Source organism: Miniopterus schreibersii (genome assembly GCF_964146895.1).
Source record: "Miniopterus schreibersii genome assembly, chromosome: 4".
Lineage (NCBI taxonomy): Eukaryota > Metazoa > Chordata > Mammalia > Chiroptera > Miniopteridae > Miniopterus > Miniopterus schreibersii.
This window is the reverse complement of record NC_138105.1, coordinates 43,290,933-43,315,525: the sequence shown is the minus strand read 5'-3', so window position 1 is coordinate 43,315,525 and position 24,593 is coordinate 43,290,933. Positions and strand designations below refer to the sequence as shown.

General features: G+C 46.3%; 2 protein-coding genes across 6 annotated transcripts in view; one reads left to right on the top strand and one right to left on the bottom strand.

The window, feature by feature from the left end:
* Window positions 1-15,093, top strand: part of NR3C2 (nuclear receptor subfamily 3 group C member 2) — a 284,027-nt gene extending 268,934 nt beyond the window's left edge. For all 3 annotated transcript variants that reach the window (XM_081136385.1, XM_081136384.1, XM_081136383.1), the window contains exon 9: window positions 14,017-15,093. In XM_081136385.1, the coding sequence (XP_080992511.1) occupies window positions 14,017-14,172 (156 nt within the window). In that variant the 3' untranslated portion in view covers window positions 14,173-15,093. The remainder of the gene's footprint in view (window positions 1-14,016) is intronic.
* An 8,384-nt stretch (window positions 15,094-23,477) lies between these two features.
* Window positions 23,478-24,593, bottom strand: part of ARHGAP10 (Rho GTPase activating protein 10) — a 250,505-nt gene continuing 249,389 nt past the window's right edge. For all 3 annotated transcript variants that reach the window (XM_081134741.1, XM_081134742.1, XM_081134740.1), the window contains one exon: window positions 23,478-24,203. In XM_081134741.1, coding sequence (XP_080990867.1) covers window positions 24,115-24,203 — 89 coding nt within the window. In that variant the 3' untranslated portion in view covers window positions 23,478-24,114. The remainder of the gene's footprint in view (window positions 24,204-24,593) is intronic.

Sequence of the window (24,593 nt, the reverse complement as noted above, 5' to 3'; positions counted from 1 at the left end):
AAGATTTTTGAGGAACCACCAAACTTTTTCCCCAGTTTTTTTACATTCCCACCAATAGGGCCCAGAGTTTCAGTTTCTCCACATCGTCACCAACACTTATTAGTTGCTGTTTGACAGTGGCCATCCTAGTGGTTGTTAAGGGGGTCTCTCATTCTGCTTTGGTTTGCATTTCCCTCATGATTTGTGAAGTTGTCCATCTTTTCATGTGCTTATTGGCCATCTGTGTATGTTGTCTTTGGAGAACTATCTATTCAAGTTCTTTGCCCATTTTTTTTGCTTTCTGGGTTTTTTTTGTTGTTGAGTTCTTTATACATATATTTTGGGTAAACCCCTTATTTAATATATAATCTGCAAACATTTTCTCCCATTTTGTGAGTTTTGTTTTGGTGTCAGATCTTCTCTTACAGACTTATAATGATATCAGTAGTTTATTTATTTTAATTTTGCCAGTTAAGGATTAAACTGTCTGATCCCAATTTATTTAAAGAAAGCATTAAAGAGTATTCTTAATGATAACTACTTCTTTTACGTCATTATTAATGAATGTTTTGTAAGCTGCACACCTGCAGAACAGAGCATGTGCCATCATTCAGCTAGTTTTGCAAATCCGTGAGAGAGTAACTCCCTATGAGAAGGCCGGGGGAAAACTAGGACCTTGCTGGTTCCAGGACATATAAAGGAACTGTGCATTCCTTTCCCACCTGAGTCTTTGGGATTTATGAGGCCAGAGGGTGAGCTTTCTGGAAAAATAACACAAATATCATGTAGAAAGAAGCAGGGGAGGGTCCTGGAAGCCTTGCTCATAGAAAATCACATCCAAATCTAACCTGACACACAGGAATCTCTCCCTAATCTGAAATGTATCTGGGGAAGATTTTGGAAAACTGTCTCATTGTCTAACACCTGTGTCAATAAATCCCCCCCTCATATGCCACCTAAATCCCTCTTCTTACAGTATAAAATAACCATATAATACCCGGGATTTGCCTAGTGCCTTTCTTCCTAAGTCCTGTCCTTAAGTCCTCCTAGTACCTCCATGTGGCGAGGATGCGTAAATATTACTATTTACACCCAGCCACCTCACCTTAATCCCCTTCTCTGTAAAAGGGGCCTAATAGTAATATCTGCTCTTTTTTTCCCCTTTTTATGGACAAGAGAATTAAGACAGGGAGTGAAGAAGTGCATTTTCCCTGGTCCCTGAGGGAGGTGTCAGCAGAGCCAGCCCTGCCCTGGGAGCTCGCGGCGCCTGGGCCTCACACAGAGGAGGGTCTCACTCTCGGCGCCATGTTCCACTCTCACCATCTTGAGGTCCTTAGTAAGCTTTGAACAAGGGCCCCACAAATAGCCTGTCCTGGGCAAAACAGAGCCCATTTAAAGTCATGCTGCTCAGAGGAGACGATGGGAGGGAAGGGCAGATGCGCCTGTGGCAGGAGGAGCCGGGGCGGGCGGCAAGCCTGCGGGCAGGGCGCCGGTCGGAGGGGCCAGGGAGGAGTCTGTCCGCACGTGGGAAGGGAGCCTCGCACCTCAGGCTTTATTTGACACAAAAGGAAATAGTGAAGAAACTTCTTAAGGGACAGGGACATCATTAAGCAACAGAAAAGTTATCATCAGCGCCGTTTTGGACTGGGACAGATCATTTTAAATGACTGACATTGAAGAGGCCGGGGAGAGGCCAGTTGATCAATTTTGTTGGTCAAGGCCATGGTTAAAGGGACTAGTCGATCATTATTTGCAGGCTCTGTATTTATGAATTTGCTGAGTAGTTAAAATTTATTTGTAACCCCCAAATTAACACAGCACTTTACAGTCATTCACAGGCATGTGCAGAGTAGTAAATTATTTGCATCGCCCAAAGTGCATGTTCCCAACGAAGGTCACACAGGGTGACATTCCTCCTTCCTCTTTCGGCCCTCAAACAGTAAATAAGTGTGCTTTTCATGGTCCATTTAGTGCCACGTTTCTTGCATTTTTGTTAGTGACTTTGCTGTTTAAAACTGTCCCCAGATGCAGTGCTCACGCACTATCTTGTGTTCCTACGGGCAAGAGGCTGAGATGTGCTTCATGGAGAGAGAAAGTGTTCAGTGAGCTTCATTCAGGCATGAGTTACAGAGCTGTTGGGCGCGAGTTCACTGTGAGGGAATCAGCAATGTACAGTGAATAAGGAGTCTTTAAACAGAAACACACACAGAACAAGGTTAAGTAGTGATCCTTTAGTGAAAATGTCCCGATCAGTAGGTCATGGGAACCTCACTCTGTATTTTCCCTAGAGTGAGGGTTCGGTATTAGCGAATTCACTTCCCAATGACCTTATAGGACACAACTACCATGAACTATGGAGAATCAGCTGTAAATAGGCATAACCTACAGGGACGATAGGATCCAAGGGAAACGGCTCCTGAGGGAACAGCCAGAAACGGGCGGCATAAGTGATCGCAACCCTCCATTCGAATGAGAGATTCTGCAGCCTTTAAGCTAGACAACCCCCTTATCTAGTTCAGCCTCCCATGCACAGGATTCTTTCTAAAGCCTGTCCTAAAGGCACGGAGAATCTGCGTAATATTTAGAAAGCCGGATCTTGCTGCTACCATTTATCTTGATTTGCAGACTTTCTTCTCACATTTAATATTTCTGAAATCAGGAGACATCTTATACTTGATATTTTAATAAACAAGTGAAACCTTTTCTCCCTCTAATTGTTACTAAATCCCTGGCATGCCAACCAATCCAGGGGCCAGCAGACAGTTTTCCCTAAAAGGCCAGGTAGTTAAGTACTGTAGGTTTTGCGGGACCCTTGATCCTAGTCACAACTACGGATGGGGCTCCTCCATTGTAGCGTGAAAGCAGCCGTAGATAATATCCTAATATTCGAGTGAGCATGGCTGTGGCCCAGTAAAACCATTTCATGTAATTTCCACATGCCACAAAATAGTCTTTTGATTTTTTTTCCTCCCAACCATTTAAAAGTGTAAAAAACAAGCAAAAATGAAAACACTTACAAAACCAGTTATTAGGCCAGATTTGGCCTGCAGCCATAGATTGCCAATCCAATTCGTTCAGTGGCATCATAGAATCAAGGGAGTAAATTAGATCACCTTGGTTGCAGGTACTTGGATCTGAAGAGGCTGCCCTTGGCCAGTGTGTCTGCCCCTTGGTGCTGAGTGTTCTGTTTGAGACTGAAATAAGGATTTAACTGCTTAATCTTGATTGAACCTGATATTAAAGTTGGTAACTTAGGAGCATGAATTGGTTTAGATTTTTACGTTGCTCGGTGTAGTGTACATTTGTAAGGAGAACCTAGGAAATATTGAAAACAAAATTAGGAGAAGTTCATACTTCTATATACAGTAACACGCCAATGCATTTCAAACACAACCCTTTCATTAGAATTCCTTTGTTCAGCAATGTTCTAATTATGCCTTTATCTTGAAGCTGTGCTTTCTCCTTTCCATTGTGTCATTTTTCTTTGTGTTTTTCACACGTACAATAGGCCTTATTCACGAGAAGGCGGAGCTGCAATCTAGAACGAGGCTTATAACACAAGGAAACTTGAACAGGGTGGAAATTAAATAAATTTAAGTACAAAAAATCAGAAGGGAATTGAACCCATCTTGCTTAGCACAGCATCCAAACAAATTTTGAAGATTAAATATTCATCACTGACCAGAGATCAGTGATTGGTTTCAAATGTATTATCACATTTTAATTTGTTCACCATTTTTATGTCTCAGATAACAATAAGAGGCTGGCGGATGGGAAGCAGGGTGTTTTTAGGGATGCTCTTGGTTTTTCATGAGGTGCTGAGTAGCACCTTCTCTCAGCCCAGAACTAGCCCTGTCTCCCTCACTCCATCAGGCAGACAGGCCTCCGTGGAAACAAGAGCCAGATTCTGGCCTGGAGCCCTGGCTTTGGCCACACTCACTGGGGTTCCCCTTACCTAGAATTTGCAGGCAGAGCTCACATCACAGCAAGCCCAGCCCTGTTCAGGCTCATCTCCTGCCTCAGGGACACACTTGAATCCAGACGGCCTCTGTCCATGCAGACTGGTCTTTGGCAGAAGAGGGGAGCCTTTTAAAATGGGGAGTCAACAAAAAATCCCCCTCCTAGAGGGTGACTTTGTTTCCAGTGATATCCCAGAGCTCCAAAGCATCCCGCTAAGCTCCCCAAATGCTTGGATAGGCCTAGAATTTAGCTGACACACAAGCATAGCTCGCCTGTTAAGCTTTGGGCTATGAAATGCCTTTTGCTAAGTGTTTAAAAACCAGTCTTAGATATTTTTCTGATGGTATCGTCTTTTATTGAAATATAATTGACATATAAAGCATGTAAATTTAAGGTATACAGCATCTTCCTTTGATACAATTATATATTGCAATACGATTAGCACTGTAACATTTAGTATCTCTATCACGTCACATAATCATTTGTTTTTTGTGGTGGGAACAAGTGAGATCTAGTCTCTTAGCAACTCTGAAGTTGATAATACAGCGTCATCTGTAATATGGCGTGCCTTAGATCTCTAGGGCTTATTTATCTGTTGGTTTGCAAGGTTATTCCCTCAACATCTCCCTGGTCCCCCCACCTACCTGCTCTCTGGTTGTCTTTTTTATGAGTTTGGCTTTTTCAGATTGCACATACAAGTGATAGCATATATTTGTCTTTTCCTGCCTGACTTACGTCATTAGCATAATGGCCTCACAGTCTAGCCATGTTGTTGCAAAAGGGAGTTCCTTCTTTCTCTTGGCTGAATAACATTCCATTGTGCATTATACCACATCTTCTTTATCTGTTATAGTGGCTGAACCAATTTACATTCCCACCAACCGTGCACAAGGGTTCGATTATCTCCACATCTTTGCCAACACTTGTTCTTTCTTATATTGACGGCAGCCAATCGAACAGGTATGAGGTGATATCACATTGTGGTTTTTATTTGCGTTTTCCTGGTGATTGGTGATGTAGAGCATCTCTTCATGTACCTGTTGGCTGTATATCATCTTTGGGAAAATGTTCCTCTGCCTATTTTTTAATTGGATTGTCTGTTAGTGAGATATTGAGGTCATTATATATTTTGAATACTAACCCCTCCTTCAATATATAGTTTGCAAATATTTTCTCCCATTCTGTACATTGCCTTTTTATTTTTTTGTTTCTTTTGCTGCACAGAAGCCTTCATTTCAATGTAGTCCCTCTAGTTGAATGTTGTTACGCCTTATCTGCCTTTGGTGTCGGGGTAATGCTGGCCTCATATGATGAGTCCGGACGTGTTCCCTCTTCTTCAGTTTTTTGGAAGAGTTTGAGAAGGGCTGATGTCAATTCTTCTTTAAATGTTTGGTAGAATCCCCCAGTGAAGCCATCTGGTCCTGAGGGTGTGTGTGTTGGGAGGTTTTTGAATACTGGTTGACTCTTCTCACTCATTATTGGTCTGTTCAGATTTTCTGTGTCTTCCTGATTCAGTCTTGGCATGTTGGTACGTTTTTAGGAATTTATCCATTTCTTATAGGTTATCCAATTTGTTCACTTCTCACTGTTCATAGTAGTCTCTTATGATCCTTTTGTATTTCTACAGTATCAGTTGTAATGTCTCCTCTTTCATTTCTGATTTTATTTATGACTTCTCTTTTTTTTCTTAGTCTAGCCAAAGATTTGTCAATTTTATCTTTTCAAAAAACCAGCTCTAAGATAGATACCAAAAAAAAAAAAAATCAATGAAACTATTTCGTTCCCATTCCGATTTTTGTTATTTCCTTCCTTGAGGTGTAAAGTTAGGTCGTTTGAGACTTTTCTGTTTCTTAATATATGCCCTTATTGCTATATGCATCCCTCTCAGAACTGCTTTTACAGCATCCCATAGGTTTTGGTATGTTTCTAGATGTTTTACTTTCCTTTGGATTTCTTCTTTGACCAATTGGTTGTTCAGAAGTATGTTTAATTTGCACATGTTTGTAGATTTTCCAACTTTCCTCTTGTTGATTTCCAGTTTCATACCATTGTGGTCAGAAGAGATACTGTCTGTGGTTTACATCTTTTTAAATTTACTGAGACGTGTTTTGTGTCCTATTATATGCTGTGGTGTACTTGAGAGAACGTGTATTCTGCTTCTGTCAGATGAACTGGTCTATTCATATCTGTTAGGTCCATTTGGACTAATATATGGTTCAAGTCCAGTGTTTCCCTGCTGATACTGTCTGGATGGGGGGGTATTAAAGTCCCCTACTCTTTACTGTATTGTCTTTTTCTCCCAGATCTGTTATCTAGGATTGTTGAATTCATCTTCTTGATGAACTGACCCCTTTATATTTTGACCTTCTTTGTCTCTCGTTACCATTTTTGGATTAAAGATTATTTTGTCTATATTTACCTCCACTTCCATGGAATATCTTGTTCCATCTTTTCACTTTGAGCTTATATATGTTCTTAAAGCCCAAGTGAGTCTCTTGTAGGCAACATATTTTGTAATTTTGGTTCTTGCTTTTTTTTAATCTATCTGGCCACTCTCTGCCTTTCAATTGGTGAATTCAATCCATTTACATTTAGAGGAGTTGTTGATATGTAAGGACTTACTGATGCCATCTTCCTGTGTTCTGGTGGTTTCGTATTTGCAGTGCCTCTTTTTCACAGGTAACTCTAGCTTTGTAAGTTGTTGCTTTTCCATGGTGGTGCACTCTGTCTCAGCTTTCTTTTTATCTTTTGTGCATCTACTCTAGGTTTTGGCTTTGTGGTTACCATGAGCCTTACATACAACATGCCTTGAATAAAACTGTCCATTTTAAGCTGATAGCAACTTAACTCCAATGGTCTATAAAAGCTTCATCCTTTTACATCTTTGATGTCATTTACTTCTTTATATTGTGTATTTAACAAATCACAGTAGATGTGACTATTTTTAACACTCTTTTCCTTTGAAATTTGTACTACAGTTAAGTGGTTAACACATATCCTGTTATAGAAGTTGAGCTTTCTAAATCTGACTGTTTATTCAACTTTATCAGTGTGTTGCATACGTCAGTGTATTTTCATGTCCCTGATTAGCATCTGTTCATTTCAGCTTGAAGCATGCATGACTTTCTTGTAAGGCAGGTCTAGTGGTGATAAACTGCCTCAGCATTTGTTTGTACAGGAAAGTTTTTTCATATCTGAAGGATACCTTTGCCAGGTAGAGTATTCTTAGCTGGCAATTTTTTTCTTTCAATGCTTGGAATATCTAATTCCACTTCTCTCCTGGCCTATAGGGTTTCTGTTGAGAAATCCACTGAGAGCTTAATGGGGGTTCCTTTGTAGATTATAATCTTTCCCCCCCAGACTCCTTTTAGGACTCTTTCATTATAATGTTTTGAACAAGGTCTTTGTGCATTGAGACAATAGGGTGCTCTATGAGCTTTGTGAACTTGGATGTTCAATTCACTCCCCAAGTTGGGGATGTTCTTTAACTTTATACCCCCTTCTCTTCTGGAATCCCCATTATTCTAATCCTTGTTCTTTTGATAAAACCCCGTAGGCCTTGTAGGCTTTCTTCACTCTTTTCTTTGTTCTCCTCGAACTCATTTATCCCGTGTTCTACTTGCTCTAGACCCTGCTTGGTGCTCTTTCATTAATCATCTTTGAGTTTTCTTGTAGCTTATTGTTTCTTCTAAATGGGGATTTTGAATTCTTTATCAGCAAGATCACAAATTTCTGTGTTTAACTCAGATGTTAGAGAATTATTATCTTTTGATGGTGATGTTTCCTTCTTTGCAGTTTTGCATTGCTGCTTTCTTTGAAGTAGCAGACAGCTCCTTAAGTATTCTGTTCATTGGTGCAGACTTTAGGGGGGTGTTCTGCCTTTGAAGGGGAACTCCTGATACTCTGGTCTTGCTCCCTCTTGTGGCAGAATTCTTAAGGTTTTATGTTTCTGGTTCTTACTACTTACCAGACTGCTGGAAAGAAACCTCTTTTGTTTCCCAGAAGGTGGCGCTATCACTCAAGTTTGTGGTTTCTCTCTTGCCCATAAGACCCTGGCCAGTTCCTGAGGACACTCCCTACTGGATCTTGTTCTTGCCTCCACAGGTCAACTGGCCACAGAGTGGAGGGAGGTGTGGACCTAGAGCATTGGGTATGCCTGCAGACGCAGGGTAGACTTCCTGCTGAGCACAGTCAGCAGGAGCCTTGTCCCAGTAATGCCTTTTAATACTCCGATCTGCCTCTTTCCCAGTCTCCTTCCTCCTCCTAGTCATAGAGTACTGAGGCAGGAACTCCGAGTGCCACTGGAGAGAAAGGGGCTTGTCCAGCTCTTCACTGGATAGCTGTGGGAAGTGTTGCCACCGATAGTTCAGCCAGTGCATTGTTGCCAGGGGTTGGGGGTGGGTGGGGGGGTTTGCTGGTAAAGTTCTTACCACGTCTGCTGCATCCAAACTCATTTTGATTTTATGGGATTCCCCCCCCCCCCCCCGATGGCATGCTGTAATTTCCCCTTGAGAAGGCTATGTTTCTGCAATTTCTCTTTTACCTATGGGCATGGACCCTGGGGAGAGAGGCTGGGACAGGTTCACTGTTCTGCTGGGTCCATAGCTCATTCTGTTTGCTTATTACTGAGCAGAGGTGGCAGGACTCTTCCCAGGTCCTTGGTATAGTGCTAGATCCCATAGCTCTTTGAATTGTGGGGGACAAACCATCTTACACCGCCATCAGTCCTGATCTTTTTCTCTTGGTCACAACTAGGAGGCCTTCAGCGTTAAGCATAGCCTCTAGGAGTGCTTTCCAGGAGCACTGAGCAGGGTGAGCTGGATTTGCAAAGGGATCCACAAATAAATGGTGGCGTCACCTTGTTGTGAAAGGTTATATTTATTTCTGGGTATAGAAACAAATGCTACTAAATTTGGGGGTCTTTTGCACCATGTTACTATCAAATCTTACTGAGACAGCACCAGCCGGAAAGAAGCAGGGGTGCCCACCTGTACATGTATCTTCCACTCAGGTCTGCACTAGGTGGAGGTAGGGGACTTTGAATGAAGTCCTGACTCCTCTATGTAATCATTGCATGACACTTTCCAGTGTTCACAAGGCTATTGTGGGAACACCTAAAATACAGAACTACTGACCATTTCTATTACTGTGACAGTATTTGGAGTCGAAGCTCTGCATCTTTGCCCCTAACCCCATCAATACAGCTGGCTAAATCTGATCTTTGAAAACAAAGCTTCAGACCTCCCCCCAAGGCTTATTTCAGGCAAAAAGCTTGGTCCTAATTAGGTGAAAGTTCTGGAGTCAGCAGATGACTTAGAGAAATGAGCACGCTATTGAAAACAGGTGGGACCCTACTTTAGGGAGGCCGTTATCACCCAGGTGCTCCATCCCCACTGGGTGGTTGTGTAACCTTAGAACAGCAGCACCAGACCCGCACAGCACCTCAGCGGCCCCTACTCTGGGCAGGAGTGGGGCATGGGGAGTGGCCATGCACAGGCGGTGACTCAGGGGAGAGCCTAGGAGAAAGGCACCTGATAGAGCCCACAAAGAGCCTTCAGTCTCTCTGCGACCTTGTCGGGCTCCTCTGCCACCCTGACAGCTGTGGCCCATCGGACTGGAGAAATCATGCTGAGCATCGAGCTAAACTTCCGTGATCCCAACAGATGCATTTTGTACAGAATGAAAAGTCATTGCACAGGACTTTCTCTGATTCCTAATAATGTAGGACTCTTATTACTGATTATAATTAGGGTTCTTGCCTCTCCATCTAGCCTGGTATTACCAGGAAAGGCCAGTGGGAATCAATATTGAGACGCAGGCCTGGCTGTTTGTCTCACTGCAATTAAGGCGCTCGTGCTGATTGGCCAGCAGGGTAGAGCTTTTGTCTTTGTAGCCGTGACCTCCCTCCCACCCCAGTCCCTCTGACTGCAGGGATGGCGCTCATGGCACCCGTGGCATGGCATGCATACGACCTCATATTAAAGCCCAACATAAACAAGTTGAAGGACATTGTACTGACAGGAAAAGATGAAAGGATTTAGCTTCACAGATTGAGTTCTACAGTATTTACTCAGCGCCACTAAAATGAAGATGCCCACTTACATTACCCAGGTTTTCTTTTGGTTCATTGATTAGGACTAGCAATATGCTGCTCTGAAAAAATACTGTTGAAATAAGTTATCCCCAGGCACTTACAAGTCTGGAAGCAATCGGAGAATGGCAGGAACAAGGGCCTCACCAGGGCTGCTCAGAGCTAACAGGGGTACCTCTCCTGGATGCTGTGTGGCTGACTGCCTTCAGGGAGCTTGCAGGCCACCTAAGGAGCTGCCATTATGAAAAGTTACACCAGTAAGAGATGGGAACCACAGGATAGGAGAGGAGTGGTGGCACCTGAGTTCAGAGAGCAAGGATCCTCAGGCTAAGGTTCCAGGTCTCCTGGGGGGTAGGAGGGGGTGGGGGGATCCGTGAAAGGAAGGGCCTGGGAAACATGCAGGAAAAGCCAGTACTCACATCATTCGAAGAGAATGAGTGACACTTTGGAAAACCCAGTCCATACCAAGTGAGTGTCCAAGAAAACTTCTGGACTATCCCTGGAGGGCTGTCCATGCAGAGTCGACCTAGAGTGATTTAATTTTAAAGGTGGGCTGTGAGAAGGTCTGGCTTTCCCCCCACCACACACCACACACCAGAGCCATGGGAGGCCCTGATAGACCCAGCTCTGCCCTAGTGGTTTCTGACTTTGCAGGGGGAATGGTGGTTGGGGTATAAGAAGAAACCACCTGTGCTCATCTAGTGATGCACAGCCACCTCCAGGGTGAGAGTACAGGATGCCAACCTGCCTGAGAGGGGCTTGGGGACAGTGTCCGGTGAGGACATGTGTAGTGTACCTATTCACACCCTGTTTTCCTGGCTCCTCCAGGCAGGGGCCGCACCTACTGTGTTCCTCTGCACGTGCTGTTCATCGCACCAGGCTGACACCTAGGAGTCAGCTGTGCATGTGTGTGGTGTGGTTAGGCATGACACTGTGACACAGCAGTTTGACGCACAAATCGGTGTCCATTCCAGCTGGTCAACGTCCTCTCCCAGCCCTCAGGGCCTAGACACCCCCTCCTCGCACTCCAACCACCTGCAGCCTCACCTTCCTGTGTCTTGGGCTTTCCAGTAGGGCTGGGGTCCGCGTACTGCAGCACCGCTACCCCCCCCCCCCAAAAAAAAACATCTGCAAAGGGCCAGGGATGTTCTCACCCAGTGACTGGGAGCATCTGACTGACTGTCACAGGTGATCTGACCTTACCAACTCTAGTCACTGGCTCAACCTTCTGGCTTGAGTCCTGTGAAGGTTTTCAGCCTTGTCCCAGGACCCGGCAGTCTTCCAAAGCAGCCACCCCAAGAGTGAGCTCTTTCCTGAGAGTGCTTGGTGGTGACAGGGTCAAATGCGTAGCCCGGGGATGCCAGGCCGACCCCCTCCCTCTGCAGCTGGCCAAGGCAGTCACTTAAACAGAAGCCCCAGGTGCCAGCCCCAGGTTCATATACATGGTTAGTGAGGAGAGTCTGGGACGCTTGTCCCCAGCCAACCTGAGAGGAGAAACAGCCGAGCCCCTCTCCCTTCTGGTTTTCTCAGCATCTCCTAGGTGTTGCTCGGTGCTGAGAACACATTTATGCAGGTGTTGGACAGAGGCCCTGAGAAGGCTTGGCCCCACTAGCAGGTTCACAAAGGTGCTCCTGTGCACCCTGCCTCGTGGTAAGAACTGATTTACTCTGCTCTGCATCTCTTAGTGTATATGAATCAGCATTGCTCTCGCCTGTTGACAAATATAATCCCAAAGCAGCCCTGACCTTGCCAGGTCACCTGTTTCAGATGTCCAGAGGTCTGTTCTGAACCCACCAAGCGACCCCACATGAACTCACCCCACCAAAGGGTGTGGTACTACATGAGGAGAGCAGGGTTCAGTGTGGATTTCAACTTTTACAGCCACTGCCTACCACCTAAAAAATAATAAAGAAACCTGCCATCCCAATTCTATTTTAAAAATCTCTTTTCTAGAAAGACAGAAAACAAAGTTCTCCTGTCCCTCATTTTATAGAAGGGGGACCTGAGGGCCAAGCTCCACCACACTGACTCAGCAGGTTCTGTAAACTGTGTCCCATAGAGGAAAATGACGGAAGGAGCTTGGGGCCAGTGGGAGGACAGCATTACAAAGGCTCCGCCCTCGCAAAGCATCTCAGCCTCCTGATTAAGAGTTGGCATCCGTTCAGCATGAGCTCCGTGACCATTTGCTCATTCAGTCCTTTCCAACACCCCTGGGAAGTAGATGCTTGCCTCAACCCCATTTTACAGATCTGGAAACTGAGGCACCACGAAGCAAGCACCTGTATGTGTGAACTTGCCCAGAACGGACGGAGGCTCATGCTGTTTCCCAGCTTATCTGTGTGCTCCACACATTCTGTGGCTGCAGAACACTTACTACATGTCACGTCCTTGGAACCCGCTCAGGGGACAGCACTCTGCAGCCACAACGAGAAGCACCCAGTCTTCCAGTGAGATGTTCTCCATTTCTGGTCTGTAACGAAGGCCTTTACCACAATTATTTACTATCCCACACAACTAACGCTCGCTAAATGAGTTAACAGAAATCCCGAGGGCAAGTGACGGATGTGTTTTCACAAGCATCGCTTTTCTGACATGGATTATTAATACTGCCTGACTTACTACAGTGGGAAATGACGAAAGTCTAGTTAACTGACGCAAAATCAGAATGTCTGTTTTGTGATTTGAAATTACACTCCTAGTAAATAGAACAGCGACCAGTCGTGCTGTACTGCATGTGTGCGTTACTGTTTCGTCACCTTAGAGCGCTGGAAATGGTTCAGATCCAGGAAGATGAGGTCTTGGGTCGCAGAGCAGGGCAGATGGCTGGGTGGCGAGGAGACGTCAGGGCTGTCCTCCTAAAGTCAGCCTGCCACAGAGAGCGGGTGAGAAGGCGATACCCACACAATGAAATCCTGCTGCTCACAGCAACACGGGTGGGCCTTGAGGGCAGGCAGTGTACTAAGTGAGATAAGTCAGAGGAACAGAGAGAAATACTGGATGATCTCACGTACCTGTGGAATCTAAAAAAGCCAAACTCACAGAAACAAAGTAGAAAGGTGGTTACCAGGGGCTAGGGAGATGTTGGCCAAATTATACGTATTTCTAGTTATAAGAAGAGTAAGTTCTGGGGGTCTAATGTACAGCATGGTGATTATAGCTAATAATACAATATTACATACTTGGAAGTTGCTAAGTGAGTATCGTTTCAGTACTTTCACCACAAAGAAGAAATGGTGATTATGTGACGTGATGGAGGGAGGTTTTAGCTAATAATATTGCAATATATATCAAATCCACCCATTGTACAACTTACACTTATATAATGTTAGATGCCAATTATATAACCACATCTCAAAAGCTGGGAGGAAATCAAAACTGAGAAGTCTGAGTCCTTCCACCAGCTCAGGACAGAAGGCCTGCGGAGGGGGGTCCAGGATGAGGGCCGGGGGGCTGATTGGCAGGGCTGAGCCAGGCCTAAAGGCACACAACCCCAGCCAGCAAAGGAGCTCTACCTTGTCCCTCACTGTCCTGGCTGTTTGCTGTGTGGGCTCTGAGCTGGCACCTGCCCTCCAACCCCAGCCCACCTCACAGCCTTGGGAACGCCCATCACCCAAAGACGGGAGCACATGCTCACCCCACCCCATTATCACATTCAGAAATAAGTTGAGGAGAGCAGCTCAATGATCCAGCCACTATGAACTCTGTTACTGTCCCTGATCTATTTAATCCTCAGCAGTTGGACAGCTCGTGGCTGAATTTGTTTTGCAGGAATGGCATATTATGTGCCAAGTGATGTGAGCACCCTCCTTTCTCCCCCAGGTCAGGTGACTTACTAAATTAATTAGGCAGCTTCACGGACTCAGTTTCCCGGCTGGATTTCTGAACGCTGCTCTCTGAATTTACACAAGGGTCATACCACAGGGCGCTCGGGGACAGGGATGGACACCTGGCCTCCATGTCACGTCTCCTCTCTGTCTGTGTTGCAGCTGGTGAGTGACTTGTTGGAATTTTGCTTCTATACCTTCCGAGAGTCCCAGGCCCTGAAAGTGGAGTTCCCCGCGATGCTGGTGGAGATCATCAGCGACCAGCTGCCGAAGGTGGAGTCCGGGAACGCCAAGCCCCTCTACTTTCACAGGAAGTGACCGACGCGTCGCAGCAGCAGAACTTTGCCTTAAGTTCCCCTGTGCTGTTCCACACCTACGAAGGACCCAAGGAATCATATTTTTATGATTGGTGGTTGATTCACACTTGTTCAGAAGTTTCCCGAGTTTAAAGTCATGTCAAGGGTCTGGGGCTGGGAAAGCAGTTAGACGTGGATTTGGCAAGACCCCACTAGTCTAAAGGACTCTCCCCTCTCCAGCCCCCAGTGCTTAGAAACACGTTCCCGTTCCTCTGGATGAAAAGCCATATCTAGTCAATAACTCTGATTTTGATACTTTAACAGATGGAGGTTTTAACTATGCCATGTAGTTTCTGGTATCAGTCGCTTGTTTTAAAAGGGTTCAAGGACTAACGAACTTTTTAAAGCTTACCCTTGGTTTGCACATAAAACGTATAGTCTATATGGGGCATTAATATTCTTTTGTTATTTAAACACACACAAAAAGAAAAAAAACTATACAAATTCCTGTTGTGTAATAACAGAGCACGTGGCGTGGAAGAGCGCCCCCCTCTGGCTCACATGCACCCATGTTCCTCCGCATCACTGGCATCCACACCCTCCAGCGTCCATTTGTTCCTTAATTAGAATGGATAAGATGTTAAAAGAAATGCCTCGGTTTCAATTTCTAGTATCTAATTGTGTTGGCTTTACAGATAATTTTTTTGCAGTCTTTTGCTGTGCTGTACATTACTGTATGTATAAATTGTGAAGGACCTGAGTTATATAAGGTATAAGGAACTTTTGTAAATGAGACAAAAAAAAAAAAAAAACCTAAAAAAAAACTTCAATGGTTAATAGGAAGAATGGGAAAGTATTTTTGAAAGAATTCTATTTTGCTGGAGACTATTTAAGTACTATCTTTGTCTAAACAAACAAGGTAAAAAATTTCTTTTTGTAAAGTGAGATGCTCTGCATGCCTAATGAACCGTTTACAGTGTATTTAAGAAAGGGAGAGCTGTGCCTTTTTTAGCTTCATATCTGATTTACCATTTTCCAGTCTCTGTTGTAAATAACCACACTGAAATCTCTTCGGTTGTCTTTACGCCTTCCTACTTTTTCTGTACTTTTGTTTTGTCTTTGGTCTCCCGCAGTGGGTGTTCGTGGGACGTGAGCATGTTTTCTGGCTTCTGCTTCGTCCTGCGTGTCGGGGAGCAGGGGGCGGTGGTGTCCGCCGGTCCGGGAGTGCGCGGCTTTAGCACAGCTGCCTCTTTCCCTTTGTCCCCAGGAAGCAGAACCAGCTGTAGGTGAGCAGAGACTGTGGCAAACAAGGGCTCAGCGGACATATTTTCATCCCATTTAGAAAAACGCGTTTTCTCCTCTGGGGAAATATATTCCATGCACTCGCTGTGTCTGCGAAAGGTGGCATGTTCACGTCTGGTCTTGGAAGGGGGTTCGCACTCCTGGAGCTGGTCGCGGGAACATGCAGGTCTTGGCAGGACGCACTGGGAAGATGCGCGTTGGCACGGTCGGAACAGCGCGGAGACCGCACGATCATTAGAGGGTTTTTAGATTTTTAAAAGGTAGGTTTTAACAATAAATTTTATACATAAACAGTTTGGGGGGGTGAAGAACTACAGATCACATAAGCAAGACAGTGGCACTAAAATTTGTAATTCATTAATCGGTTTGGCACTGATGCAGTTTACGGCTTTTCTCTTGCCCCAAATCACAAACATGTATCTCTTTGGGGAAACTTAACAATATGATTGCACTAAATAAACTACTTTGAGTAGAGGCCAAATTAATCTTTAAAAGTGATGATAATCATCAGGTACTCAGTGAAATCGTATTATTTTCCAAAACCTAAAAGCTGTAGCTGGAGAAGACCAAGGCCAGGATGAAGGCAGCGTCGGACCCACACTTTTCTCCAGGGTTCACCATGCAGGCAACATTACCTTGTCTTTCCAAAGACACCTGCCTTACGCAAGGGGAAGCCTGTGAAAGCTGCACTCGGAGGGAGTTTTTCTTACATCATTTGCAGTTTCAGGAATTTCACTTACAGGCAGATCTTTAAATACAGCCAACTTACTTCCATGCACAGCAATATGAAAGCCACACTTGGAATAGGAAAAACAGCATGCAGACTGGGCATTTCTAGAAAAGATATGACTAAGGAGAGCAGCCTTCAGCCCAGACTGACTTTCTACTCAGAACTTCGACGTAACCAGGTTTGGGATGGAGACGGTCTGCATTGGCTTTTCGTATTAACACGTGACTGGCTGTTTGTGTGTCTCCGGGTAACTCTGCTTGGTTAACCAGCAAAGCCATATTCTAAATCCACTGCTGAATGCCTGTCCCAGTCCAAATCATCTCTCTGCTCTTATTTTTGTACCATATTGCTCCTAAGAATCTCGGTTTGGTACAATTCCTAATTCACCAGAACTTCTTCATATAATTAAAAAAAAAACACTAAATTAGTTTAAGATGAAGCAATTTATATCTTTATGCAAAAACGTATGTCTGTCTTTGCAAAGGACTGTAAGCAGATTACAATAAATCCTTTACTTTAATCACCTGTTGTTTGGGAAACAGTTCATTTGAATGTCTAGAGGAACACCTGGATTTTGTGTCCTTCTAAACCTTGATTATATGTGCTTCTGCCTACATCCAAGACAGAGTAACAGGTGTTTGTTTTTTTCCCCCCACATTAGAAAGATACCTGTGTTAGCCACTTGTTAATTATACTCTTCAGGGACCTATTAGATGCCTTGTTTCTTACTATTAATATTTGGTCCATTAAAATACCCTATAAAAGTTTAATAACAAATAACTGCTACCCTGTAGCTGCTAAACACTATATCTGTGCATTGCCTCATTTAACTTCACTACATGAAAGCTTGTTCATTGTAGACTTAGACACTCACGTTGAGTAGACCAGGCGCCCCATCTCACTCCAGATGTCTTCCTCCATGCCGTCTCGTCTCACTCTCTTCCCTAGTCTTCTTGGGTTGTCAAGAGACTCAGCTCCGCACCAGCCATGATGTTTCTCACACTCCTTACAGACTGCTCCCCTTGGTTCTGCTCATTAATATGACGCACAAAAGAGCAGTAAGCAATTATCAGCTCCTTTTAAAATTAGAAAACATTGTTTTTCCCACAAGATAAATTCAAGCATAGTCACGCATGGCTTAATGAGGGGGATGCGTCTGAGAACACCATTGTGCGAACATCACAGAGGGCACACGTGCACAGACCTAGAAGCAACAGCCTGCTACACACCTAAGCCTATTGCTCCTGGGCTACAAACCTAGACAGCATGTTACTGTTCTGAATACTACAGACAACTGGAACACAATGTTAAGTATTTGTGTATCTGAACATAGAGAAAGTGCAGTAAAAATACTGTAAAAGTTGAAAAAAAGATTACACTCATATGGGCCACTTACCATGAATGGAGCTTGCAGGACTGGAGTTGCTCTGTGTGAGTCAGTGAGTGGGTGGTGAGTGAATGGGAAGACTTAGAACATTACTGTACACTGCTGTACACTTTATAAACACTGGACAAGGAAGGTTCACTAAATTTATAAAACAACATGAGTTAAATCAAGCATAAGAGAAAATGGTGCAACCAAGAAACAACAGTAAACACGAGATGTGTAACATAGCATACTGTTTTAGAGCAAAGAGTTTATAAGTAGGAAGAGTATACTCTAAAATAATGATAAAAAGTATAATATAGTAAATATATCAACCAGTAACACAGACATTTATTATCAAGTATTCTGTCCTGTACGTAAATGCAACTGGTGTCCTGTTACACTACTGATAGGTTTGTGGCCACCAGCATCACCACAAACAAGTGAGTAATGCATTATACAACAATGTTACCATGGCTACGGTGACCCTAGGTGGTAGGCATTTTTCAGCTCCATTATAATCAGAGACCATGGTCATTTATGTGGTCTGTCGTTGACCGAAAGGCCATTTAACTGGTGATCATTCAAACCATTTGCTTTCAGAAAGAGAAGGCTATGTGAGAGTTAAACAAATTCAAGTTCACTTAAACACAATAGATGTATTTCTGGTACACCTCACAGCCATTAAAAACAGCATAGGAAAAACTTCATTTAAAAGACTAGAGTTGTATGTGCAAACTTGTTTGTAAAACATCTATAAATGAAGGTAATTTTATAACTTAAAATTTATGGAATTTGACCTATTAGTGAGCAGGGCTTTTCACAGAGAGCCCATAACTTTAAACAAAAGCCATCTTAGGCCATAAGCCCACTGAGGCTAGCAAGAGGCCATACCAGTTGGCACCCTTGATTAAAGTGGGTGCCCTTTCTGAATAGAGCAGGCTCACTTAGGTCAAGTATGACCATATTTCTAAGAGCACTCAGGCCCAAAGAATCCAACTGCACATCTAGGAGTAAGCTAAGGACTAAGTGTCTGCCACTGAGACAGCCAACCTCCGTAAGCAGAGCAGTGGAAACTGCATCACGATGCACATGCAGTTAGGGGTTGGTTTGCTCCTGTATGTTCAAGAAAACAATAGTGTCCTTTTATGTTAAAATCAGCTCTAACATACTTCTTGATAAACTATAAGTGTAACACAGACTAAAATGACTTCATTATAAGTATACCTGACACTTTAATTTCAAGTCATCCAACTGCTAGTGCATTTTTCTTGGATATAAAACAGTGGCTTCCCAAATAGCACTGGATAAGAGGAGATTAAGATAACTATCGAAAGTAAACTGAACTGTGGGGCAGAGTAGCAGATAGTTTAGCTACAAACCCCACCCCCCAAGAAAAAAAAAACAACTTAGTGGTTTAAATCAACCGCCATTCATTATTTCTCATGAGTTTGAGTCAGCAAGGAGGGTTCTGCTGGCCTGGGCCAGGCTGGGCTGAGTCAGGCTTATTCATGCATCTGTGGGCAGCCAGTAGCCAACAGGTCTAGGGCAGTTTTGCTCCACGCGGCTTCTCGTCTTCAGTGGGCTAGCCTGGACATCTCTTCATGGTAGAAGCAAGTCTCTAAGAAAGAGTGGGAAGGTCTAACAATTTTAAAGCTTCGAATTGCATCGAGTTTGCTCCTGTCCCACTGACCAAAGCAAATTCCAAGTCCAAGCTTAGAGTCCACATGGGAGGCATCACAAAAAGAGCATGGGAAAGCAAGGAGTGAAATTTGGGATCATTAAATCACTCTACCACTAGCAATTACTCTGATATCTTCTTCATAGAATTTACACTGCCAATACTGTGCTTTCCAAGTTTTCACGGTCTGAAAAACCTGTTTCTTTGAATCTCCCAGGGCCAGCCTGTCCAGGGAGAATCATGACTCCCAGTAACTGGAAAATGCATGAGCTGGGTCAGACCAATGCTTCACCTACAGTGTTTCCTCAGTGGCTAAGCCCTCTGAGGAAAGAGAAATCCAGACACTAACACATGGCACCCAGCTGCCTAAATGAACCCCATGCCTCTACTGCCCAAGTTCAAAGTGCAGGTGTCCTGTTTGGACCAAAAGCAGAAGTCCATTCTCCAATCGAGTTGATTTTAGATAGGAAAGAATTCTCCAAGTAGACTGAGATTCTTGCAACCAGACACTAAGGAATTGGGACAATGAGCCAACTTACCCACAAGGGGTAGCAACAAATTACTGCCCAGGCCAGTCAAGGAAAACGAGGGACAAGCATCTGAGAAGACATCTGCAGACGTAGGAACAGGATTGCTGCTGAGGACACTCTCCTGGAATAACATCCTCCTAGAGGGCAGGAAAGCAAGCCGTGTGGCTCAGGAAGGTTCAGAGTCATGGCAAGCATCTGGCTGAGGAAGGTGTCACCACGACTGCCTCTGGACTTGAGGGGAGAACCAGGAAGGTGAGAAGGGGCCCAGCGCTGAGGTGAATGGGGAGCGAAGACATGGCCCAGATTGAAGAGGCAGGGGGTGCCCTGGGGAAGGCAGGGGAAGGCTAAGCAATGCTGGGCAGAGGGAAAGAGCAAGGAACGGCCTTTGGAGAAGGGACTGGAGAGAAGCAGCGGGGAGAGAAGGGACAGACCAGCCCCCACCCGCACTGCACCCTGCCGCCTGCCTCCTCCTGTCTCCCCATCTTCTGCACTTACTAACCGTAGCTCTCGCCGGGCACCCTGCAGGCACCTACTCTCGGCACCCTTTGTTCCAGCATCCCAATGAGGTGGGTGCTCTCTCCATTCCACAGAAGGAAACCGAAGCTTAAGGAACATGCCCAAGGTCACCAAGGTATAAGATAGTGGAAAAAATACTTCAAAACCGGCTGTTTTTAACTCAAAACATACAGCCACTGTTAGTTTCCCAGGGCTACCGTAACAAGTGCCACAAGCTGGGTTGACTTCCACAACAGCGGTGTGTTGCCTCACAGTTCTGGAGGCTGGAAGTCTGAGCTCGAGACGTCAGCATGGTTGGCTCCTTCTGAGGGCCATGAGGGCAGGGCCATGAGGGCAGGGCCATGAGGGCAGGGCCATGAGGGGAGGGCCGGGAGGGGAGGGCCGGGAGGGGAGGGCCGTGAGGGCAGGGCCGTGAGGGCAGGGCCGGGAGGGGAGGGCCGGGAGGGCAGGGCCGTGAGGGCAGGGCCGGGAGGGGAGGGGAGGGGAGGGGAGGGCCGGGAGGGGAGGGGAGGGCCGGGAGGGGAGGGGAGGGCAGGGCCGTGAGGGAAGGGCCTGGCCCAGGCCTCTCTCCTGGGCTTGCAGACGCTGCGTTCCCCGTCTCTCTTCAGGCTGTCTTCCCTCTGTGTCTGTCTCAGTGTCTAAATGATACTGAGACATTTAAGAACAACAGTCACATTGGATTAGCGCCCAACCCTACTGACCTCATCTTAACTAATTACATCTGCAACAACCCTACTTCCGAATAAGCTCACATTCTGAGGTACGGGGTTAGGACTTCAACATACGGATTTTGGATGGAGTGGAGTTACAATTCAACCCGTAACAGCCGTTATCTCCCACTGGCCTCCAGAAGCAAAACGGAGCAGCAGAAAGAACACGTGAGAAGCCTACTGAGCCTGCGCAGAGCTCTTTGCTCTGGAGTGCCTCTATTTTCTTATCTGTAAGATGGGATCATTTCTCCAGGCTCAGTTGTCTCTGTGAGGAAAGAATGAGTTAAACAAATATCCATCCCTGGCACAGACCATCCATGGCTTTCCCCACCTCTACCCCCCACTGCAGATGTTTCTGCTGTGACACAGGAAGGGGGCACAGAGACCACCAGGGCAGACTCTTGGGTGACACCATCAGATGCAGGCCCACAGCCACACTACAAACAGGAATCAAAATCCGAGTGCCCTCTATTGCCCCCACCCCACCACGCCTCTGAATGTGCGCAGGCTGCAGACCTGGCTCAGCCTCGGCAGCTGGTGCTGAACCAGGAGCGGGTGAGGGGCCGGCACCCCGAGTGAGGCGGGGCCATCGCTCAGCCAGCCTTTGGCAGATGCTCAGGATCAGCCACACCCAGGCAGGAAAAACAAAGAAAACAATGCACCCCATTTTTCTTCCAGGGATATGAAGGTGATTCACCGATGTAAGAGAATACCTTGTGACTATGTTACTAAATCTACTCTGGGCCAGACCCAGAGGAGGCTGCCCATGTGGAGACCCTGGCAAGCCTGGCAATGCTCTCCTGCTCGTAGAGCAAAAATACCCCTGGTGCTACCCTGCTCTTCACCTGGTAGCCCCAGAAAGGGTCTGCAGGGCTTGGGGCTATAGGAACCCTTGCGACCAGCACTGCTGAGGCCTCACTGCCACCACACTGCCACCCTACAGAACATGAATGGTCCTAAGATGCAACTGACAGAGTACCTATAACACAGGGACCAGCAGTTCCGTTAGCTGAGCATGTACTATGTCCTGGGCATGCTACTTGTCTTTGGTCATTTCAAACCTGGGAATCATTTTTTTAGGAGGCAGGAACAGAACCACAGAGTTGATTTAATTTGCCCCACACCATAGAGGTAGCCAGACTTAGTAGCAATTTCCTTGACCAGGTAAGTGGTTGTAAACACCCTTTTCGGGGGGATAACAGCAATTTGCAGGTAACAGCACATTGGGTGTGCCTCACTGTGGATGAAGGAAATCTTCCTCAAGCAAACACTTAAGTCCAGGTATGGTGGGTCTCATTTTGCAGTGCCCCATGGCGATACACCAATTAGGAACAGTGCCAGCAAATCACTCCCAGTGCTGACCTGAGCCCACAACTCTTGCCCATAGGTTTGCGTTTTTCCTCAGAGTGGTTTCTTATAGTGGGGGACACCATAACCCTTTTCCATAGGCCAAGTGTCCCTTCTACATCCGTAAGCAGCAGGCATGGGCAGCAAATTACAGCTCACCAAACAGGACACTGGGAGTTATGCCACCCACATCCCCTGGCCAAGCTGGCCACTGCACAGGCCTGGCTGCTGTCTTGTGGTCCTGGGCTCCTCAGCAGTCCCAATACTCTCCATCGGACCCAGAGTTCCATATTTTAAATTACGCTACACTAAGATTGTCCTTATTTTTATGTATAAATAACATGGCCACGTTTCAACAGGCCCATTCCCCCACACACACCTGACCCCAAACCTGATACCCTACATGGTCCAGGTGAGGCAGCTTCAAATCTGATGACCAGCAAGCTCTTGAATCAAATCATCTGGGCAAAGAGGTGACCGACACGTTCTTCCTGTGACATTCGTTGGAGAAAGGTTGGCCAGGCTCCTCCTGTGGGGAAGAGAAACACACCAAGCCCCAGGGCAGGCCCTGGAGCAGGCGGGTTCAGGATCCTGAGGCCCCTGGGAAAAGGAGACGTTGCCCTGAGACGTTGATTTAGCCTGTGCCTGGGAGTGGGAGGCTAAGAGGAACAGAGAGTGTCAGGGCAGGGCTCGCCCACAGTGGGGTCACGGCCGGGGCTCCGCCAGGACGGTCTGAATGTCTGACCTGCCACCTTGAAGCCCAGCTTAATCCAAAGGGAGAGATTAGTGCTCAGGCCTAGAAACCAAGGGGATGGGGAGGGACAGAGCTGTACAGTCCAGAGAGTCAGGAGGGCTGGCCCCCACTGCACTGCTGCAGCTCACACACAAACCGCTGGGGCAACGCCCCAGCCCGGCCAAGGGGGAAAGGAGGCTGCCAGGAAGCCCTCCAGGACTTCACACATCAGAGGGCCGCTGCCCCAGGAACACACCCTGCTGCAGATAAGCAGGGCTCCTCGTTAATCAAGTCTTCCTGTGAGTGTGTGCCAGCGTCAGCAGGAAATGAATCTCCATCCGTAGGCTGGCAAATCACAAAACATTACAGAGGGAATAAACTCCAGCATCCTCCCCACATTATGACACACATCAAACGTAAATTACATTTTATTTCATTTACAGAGACCTTGGGGCAAAATGATGGTGTTTGGGAAAGAGCACACAGGTGAGAAACACCAAGGAGAAGCCTGTTATAAATATGCTGGTGTTCTCAGTGGCGTGAGTGTGGGGTCCGAGGCGGCCGTCTAGGAAGGAGTGCTCTGGGCTGCCCTCTGCGTTAAGACCAAGTCACTGCCCCGAACACCGGCAGCAGCCTTCACAGCACGTCAACCAGAGCCACGAGGCCTCCTGCAAACACCACTACGAGTACAGTTCCCTTTAAAATCTCAGCAGCAGGTGTGGAAGGTGTCTGGTGGTGTGGTGGCCAGTGGGGGAGGTCGGGCTGGTAGGAGGCCTCCCCCGCCCTCTGGACAGGGAAATTAGCCATCACGTGTCCCGAGTCTTGACAAATGAAAAGTCGGTCCTGACATTCTTCTCTGCTCCACAGATCTGCACAGGTTTGTGTGGTGTGTCCCCTCCCCCGACCTCTAGGAGTATCACCCCTCTCCCCAGCCCTGGAGTGTCAATCCGTGATCTGTAACTGCCGTGTGTCCGGGTGGCTGTGGGTTCGCTGCCCCCGGGCAGGGCCTTGGGTGCCAGGGTCCGCGTGGGGCCCTCCCAGGCCAGGCGCTAGAGCAGCTTGACGTAATTCTGTGGAATCAGCCCCCTCTTGCCATTCAGAGTCCCTTCTAGCCAGCCAGGCTCCCTCGAGGTTTGTACTGAAAGGGAAGAGAAATCACTTTTTATCAAAATGCCCCCAAGCACTTGCTCCCTGTGAATTCACTGCACTGCTGTGTATCTTAAAGGCTCAGCCAACAGAGAACAGGAAGAGCGCTCCAAGGGCGCTCCAAGGGCACCCCAAGGTCAGCAGCATCCTCCACCCAAGGTGTCCGTGTGCTGCATTCAAAGCCCCACCTTCCATGGCCCAAAACGCTGTCTTGACACAACCTCAATCTGTGGACATCCTTGAAGACTTGGATGAAACCGCGATGCACAGAGAACCTGCGGACCTAGTCCAGAGTCACGCAGAGAGTGGAGAGCCAAGATCTGATCTCAGACCAGGTAACTCCAGAGTTGACAACCATCGCTACCTGCTGTCAACCTGTCCT